The sequence below is a fragment of the Triticum urartu genome, unplaced genomic scaffold (assembly GCF_003073215.2).
Source record: "Triticum urartu cultivar G1812 unplaced genomic scaffold, Tu2.1 TuUngrouped_contig_4969, whole genome shotgun sequence".
Taxonomy (NCBI): Eukaryota; Viridiplantae; Streptophyta; class Magnoliopsida; order Poales; family Poaceae; genus Triticum; species Triticum urartu.
Window position 1 is genome coordinate 11,480 of NW_024115603.1, and position 6,806 is coordinate 18,285.

At 41.2% G+C, this 6,806-nt stretch overlaps 1 protein-coding gene and 1 non-coding gene across 2 annotated transcripts; one reads left to right on the plus strand and one right to left on the minus strand.

The window, feature by feature from the left end:
- Nucleotides 1–328: 328 nt before the first annotated feature.
- Nucleotides 329–402, plus strand: TRNAI-UAU. Its single transcript has one exon. It is a non-coding gene; the product is annotated as a tRNA-Ile (tRNA).
- A 2,194-nt stretch (nt 403–2,596) lies between these two features.
- Nucleotides 2,597–6,762, minus strand: LOC125528585 (probable glucomannan 4-beta-mannosyltransferase 11). Its single transcript, XM_048693034.1, has 9 exons — nt 6,649–6,762; nt 6,423–6,521; nt 4,683–4,935; nt 4,480–4,590; nt 4,183–4,319; nt 3,965–4,078; nt 3,686–3,885; nt 3,360–3,608; nt 2,597–3,227 (listed from the first exon to the last, which is right to left on the minus strand). Exons 1-9 carry the CDS (start codon nt 6,664–6,666, stop codon nt 3,062–3,064), a joined length of 1,347 nt encoding a protein of 448 aa, XP_048548991.1. The 5' UTR covers nt 6,667–6,762; the 3' UTR covers nt 2,597–3,061.
- Between the last annotated feature and the right edge of the window lie 44 nt (nt 6,763–6,806).

A 6,806-nucleotide genomic window follows, 5' to 3' on the forward strand; every position in this document is an offset into this window, starting at 1 on the left:
TGTATACAAGCAGTTTTCCTGCTCAATTTCATGTACAGATAAGTAACAAGCAGTTTTTCAGGTCAATTTCATGTACAGATAAGTAACAAGCAGTTTTTCAGGTCAATTTCATGTACAGATAAGTAACAAGCAGTTTTTCAGGTCAATTTCATGTACAGATAAGTAACAAGCAGTTTTTCAGGTCAATTTCATGTACAGATAAGTAACAATATAAAGGTGCTTGCGATTACAGATCTGGTATTATGTATACAAAGCAGTTTTCCCGGTCAACTTCATGTACAGATAAGTAACGATATAAAAAGGGGGAATCAATTTTCTTAAGCGCTCAGCTCCCGTAGCTCAGTTGGTTAGAGCGTTGGTCTTATGAGCCGAAGGTCGCGGGTTCGAGCCCCGCCGGGAGCAAAAAAAAAACCCTACTGTCATGACGAGTACCTTTGGTTACAACTAATATTATTTGAACTACTACGTATTTGCATGGTGGTGCAAACACTTTAAACAAACCTAATGGTATAGTAATTTGTTGAAGTATCCAGTGAAAATCTATAAACTTCCTGCAATTGCCATCAGATCGAGAATGTAAGGTACAGATGAAAAGTGGGAATCTAACCAGCCACTTAAACATAGTCTTTCAGTTAACCGCGTACCCTCACATGCTACCTTGGTTATGATTCAAAAACATTGATAGATTTAGGGTTTATATTTTATGGTCGGGGCGTGTGCAATGATCTAGTGGGGCAGATCATGGCTTCATGGACCTAGTCTTTTGCTTAGGGATTTGTTCTAGATAATTATGTATTAAATTCAAAATTTGAATGATCAAATGTGATACATGAAGAGGTTTTCGATTAATAGAGCAAGCAGTGAAAATGCTAATTGAACTAAAAAAATGTGAATGATGTGCAACAGAACCGAAACTATGTTTTTATGGTAATTAATTTGGATTACTATACTTTTGCTGGCAACATGAAGTTTGGTTCTATGCATGGCTTGGTTCCATGACTTTTGTTGTGCTCACAACTTTATTATGGTATATGAAGCTGAATACTGACATATTATATATTAGTTCATACATTTGTATGATTACTATGTTTATATTTTTCACTTCATTATTAATTGGATTGTGGTTCGGAAATTCAAGGCTATTTCATATGTTGTGCATTCGAACACGAAAGTCCCCTTCTACTCCCGAGCCGAGCTCGGGATGAACAACAAATTCCGATTTTTTTTTCAAACAACTGGATTTTTTGGGTGCAAAATTTGACAAATGTTCTCGGTGCTTGCAAATTTTCATCCTCAAATAACATTTGTGGAAGTCATAGTAAAAAAAGAAAGAAAAACAACACTCCAAAATGTTTTCGAAAATAGCATGTTTTGGTGTATTGATTTTGTTTCCTTCCCACGATTTTTTTTTCAAAAATCTGGATTTTTTGGGTGCAAACTTTGACAAATGTTCTCGGTGCTTGCAAATTTTCATCCTCAAATAACATTCGTGGAAGTCATAGTAAAAAAAAGAAAGAAAAACAACACTCCAAAATGTTTTCGAAAATAGCATGTTTTGGTGTATTGATTTTGTTTCCTTACCACGACTTCCACGAATGTTATTTCAGAATGAAAAATTGCAAGCACTGAGAACATTTGTCAAAGTTTGCACCAAAAAAATTCAAAATTTTGTGTTTTTTAAACTATTTTTTTACTGTTTGTTAGGGAGCATATGAGCTCGGGACTAGATACTCCACGTCCATTCAAACACTCTATTCCGATTTCAAGATTAGGCACTTAGCCTCAAGTTTGCCCAACCTTCACAAAAGTTCTGACAATGCCACTGGCACCGTGGAAGGGTGTCACACTACCAAGATAAACGCAAAAAAAAAATCTTACACCTACGGTGAACCTATGTAAGTTTTACAAATCTTTACAAATTAAAATCAAATCACCACCGGAACACCGTAGATGTCGAGTTTCCAAGGTTCCCCGAGTTCCTTTTATCGGGAGCTCGGCAGTGTAAGGTGGCTGCCGAGTTTACAGGGAATTGAACTCTGTAGTGCCACAAAACTCGCAAATATCACTGTGTGCCCGGTGCCCGTAAAAAGGGACTTGACGACAAGGAGAAACTCGACGATGTCGCACATTGGCCAAGTTTTGCATGTTAGAAACTGGGCAGTGCCCTAACAGGTGGGCCCCACCAATGACTAGGCGACGGAGATGTGACGACGGTCTATGTTTACTGGGTTTGCGCTAACAAAAAGACAACAATGTTTTTTCCTTTTTATTTTTTACTACAGAATTTCAGGGGTCACGTCAATGCCGAGCTCCCGTGGAGAAAAACTCGGCAAAGATCTGGCAGGTGGGCCCACGGGAAACGGGGCAATGGCTATTGGACGGTTGGGATTCCTATGCCGAGTTCTGAACTCAGCAAAGCACTGACCTTTCGTCTACCCCACACATATAAGCATGGGCACACATCTCCCTCCTCCGCCTCACGTCGAAAAAGTTATACCACAAATATTCCTTCACTTGCTAAGCTACATGTCTGAATTTGACTGCATCCCAACATTTGTCTGAATTTTTGTTACTGCATTCTAAGGTCTGTCCGAATTCAACATAGTTATAAATGGTATTGAGCAAATGTACATTTACATGTTTTGGCCGACTACACAACACAACCGCACAAAGTGCTGATCATCCTCTATTCTGAATAAGCTACATCAGTAAGTACATTGGCACATAATTTTTTAGAGAATCTAATGTAAGTAATTGACAGAGCATGTTATTTCATTTACAACTTCCGTTATTCCTCCAGGTGTTGAATGCATCTTTCTGTCATGATGCTTCAGTATTGCTCATCGCCCGTGGTAGCATGTTATTATCAGATGAGCTACCATGCAATTTTGATAGCCTTCTTGGCAGCAAAGAATTAAAGGTTGGATCAGATCTGACCAGGGCAGAGTATAAATTCTTTGTATATCGTTATGTTCTGAGATCGATATGTGCAGGAGAGGGGCTTTACTAGCACACGGTTTGTCCTAACCATGCGTATCAGCTCCATATATGGCATGGTAGCTTATTCCGTGCTGGGAGGGCATGTGCCGATGTACTCAAAACCGACGACGAGGAATGCTAGGCCTTGAATGAAGAGGTAGATGTAGTACCCTTTGTTTGCGTAAAGCACGTCGTAGCAACCACATATAATTATGCAGGTTCCAACAAAAATCTCTGAGCAGTTGTACCTGATAAAAGAACACACAAATCAGGCATTATTTGACAAAACTAGAAAACTTTCAAATCGGTAGTTTATATACAGTAAACCAAAGTAGTATATATCAGAATGCATTAGCGTCGAGACAATAGACTTTGCTTACTTGTCCCATAATCGTGTTCGCCTCTTCTCAAGCTTTGGTACTAGGGGCGTCGTTAGGTCGACATCTATCACTTGCACATCATCTAATCCTTCCATGGCAGGCTCTGTCTTGTTGGCATCTCCCAATTTCTCAGTGACCACCCACTCATTGACTCGTCTAGCGTCGAGAAGACCAGTTATTGTGGCCTTTATCCGGTGCAACGACATCACATTCTCAAAGAGGACCCAGAGGATCACCAGATGAAATGAACTGAAAGAGTGGCTTTCTGGTGTTAACTTAATGTAATAAACATTACAACTGTCGTTCGATCTTAAGGTGTGTGTTACCTTGGTGATCCAAGAGCCTTGCAGAGGGTGATAACAGTTGGAACGTAGACCACGCCCCAGAGAGGTATCTGAATCTCAGGGAAGAAAACGGACACCGGGATCGCAAAGCAATAGTAGATGAATGTCACTGTATGAGCAGTGATCTTCCCAACAAAGAAGAAGTCATACAACAGGTGGAGTTTGCTCCAAAACGACACTTTCTGCACAGAGTAAATTAAATTTCAGGCAACAAGATGTTGTGTGTGGTGATGCATCCTTACATATCAAATAAATACAGACCTTGTTATGTAGAATCTCTACCAACATTTTCTTGAACAGGTTTGCTGGTCCACATGACCACCTGTGCTGTTGAAATCGGTATGCCTTGAATGTGCTTGGGAGCTCACTCTTGACCTAACCGTGCACAGGTCCAAGCATCCTTAGGTTTGTGTCTCGATGGGTTTGATTATTTCTGACAGAAAAGCAACTAAATAAAAGAGCATTATTTTTCGGCTTACTTTGACGGCGCCAACATACACGAACTTCAAGCCCAGCAGCGCCGTGCGAACAGCCAGGTCCATGTCCTCCACCGTCGTCCGTTCCTTCCACCCCCCGGCATCATTGATCGCCGAGATCCTCCAAACACCGGCTGTCCCTGGAAGATGCAAATATCCCAAACAAATCACTCACTCAACATGCTCATTTCGATACTTGAGCTATATATATAAGATATGGTTGTGTGCATGACAATGATGCAGAGGCCTGGGTTTAACCTTTCTTTTAAAGGGGTCTATGACGAAACCGAGTTTACATACCATTGAAGCCAAAAAACGAGTACACTATGGATCCAGCCTCTTGTTCAAACTTGAAATGGTAGTCCAGTGACATCTCCTGGAATCTTGTCAACAAACACTCATCTGAATTAACTGCACAACAAAGAGTACAAAATAAGCTTTAGATCTTGCTTATAAAGTCATAAGCAGTAGTATTAGAACATAGTGCACGAGGGTTGGCTAACCGAATTTCCAACGAGCCTGGACGAGGGCGATGTCGGGGTTGTGCACGAGGAATGGGATGGTCCGCAGGAGGAAATCGGACTCGGGCTGGAAGTCGGCGTCGAACATGGCGATGAACTCGCACTCCCGCACGTAGTCGCGCATCAACCCTTCCTTGAGCGCGCCGGCCTTGTACCCCTTGCGGTTCTGTCTGACCTCGTACCTGATGTTCACGCCCTTGCTCTTCCATCTCTGGCACTCGATCTTCACCAAGTCCTGATAAAAATGAAACAGAAAGTACGATTGGTTTTTATCTTGAAAAATTGTGCTGTTGGGTAATCTATTGTCCAAAACTCCACAGCAGAAACATGGAGCATGCCTTTCGAAACTGCATCTACCACTAACAATTTGTCTCAAATAATAGCATCTTCTTTGTAAAAAACCAAGGGTGTAACTAGCTCCCGGAATTAACCAAGTCTCATTTATCTCCTATACCATTTGAATTTACATATGAAGATCTTAAGAATTGTTTTTGACTAATTTACATCATAAACCGGACTAGTCTTGATGATGGAACTAACCCTGTGAACGTCAGCATCAAGAGTGTAGTGCTTGTGATTTATTTATTCGGGAACGAGTCATCCAACATAGTAAATGTTTTAAATAGCGGGCTATGGTATGTAGCGGCAGCCCTTAAAAACAGATATAGCGAGGCTATCGCAGGCTATAGCGGGCTATAGCGAGGCTATAGCGGCAAATTGTACATGAAATCAAATAGCGGCAACATGCTCAAACAGCTATAGCCGACTATTTAAAACTATGAGTACTACCCTTTTCTTTCAAAATAATTGAAGTTCTAGATTTGTCCTAAATCAAACATGCTTAACTTTTACCAAATCTATAGAAAAATGTGCAAAGATGTAGTACAACAGCAAATTGTGCATCATAGGAAAATAAATTTCATAAAGAATCAGATGAGATTAATTTGATGCTCTAGGGGTTAATAATTTTTTCTATCAACTTAATAGTCAAACTTAAACAAGCTTGAATTTCGATAAATCCAGAAGTTGAATTATTTTCTATCTAAAAAAAAGAAGTTGAATTATTTTAGAACGGAGGTAGCACTATTCGAAAATATTGGAATGTGGCACCCCGAACTTGATAAAGTGTTTTTCTTTCTTTTTTGCTTTTTTGTGAGGCTCGGAAAGATGAGTGAAGCGTTGACTATGAGGCCGATCAAGGTAGATCCAGCCACCTAACCCAGTGTCACGTCTCCTCACGTTCCTTCTTGGTCACATGAACGCCAGGTATTCTGATTAGTTATAATATGCCAAAGAATTTGGGAACATGCTCTGGCGACGCCAAGGTATTCTCATGGATCCCAGATTGATTGTGTGCACTGCACATGCATGTTGTTGGCCTACGATCGATTTCTATATATGTGCAGGACTTCATCTCCACTTATCACGGCCGGCAAGAAACTAGTAGTCCACACTTTTGGGAAATTGGAAATTGTGCATGTACGACGAAGTAACCCAAGGATTATGGCTTTTGCAGCGGGCTACCTCCTTCGTTTCTAAATATTTCCTCCGTTTTCAATATAAGACCTTTAAGAGATTTCCAAATATGAGACCTTTAACTGATGTGTATAGATATTTTTTAAAGTGTAGATTCACTCATTTTGCTTTGTATATAATAGTAGTTTGTATTGAAATCTCTATTAAAAAACCTATATTTAGAAAGTAAGGGAATTGATTACGTACCTTTACAACGGGGTCGGTGGAGTCGTCAAGCACCTGGATCACCATGCGATCCGACGGCCACTCCAGCGCACATGCTGCTCCGATCGACACCTTGTACACCTTCATTCCATCCAATCCAAACAAACGATAGAACAAATTGATCAGCAAACAAAACCACCACAGCACCAGCTTGCCGCCGGTCAAAATCGATCAGCATTCTCCTATTGAGCACCAGGGAGGAGGTCACCTCGCGCTCGTTGTACATGGGGATCTGCACCAGCACCACGGGGAACGCCGCGCTGCCGACAACCACAATGCCGTCCTCCTCGTCATCGCCGCCAGTTTTGCATGCTGATGCGGCGATCGGGCGCCCCCCGGTAACGCTCCCCGAGCCGGTGCCCGAAG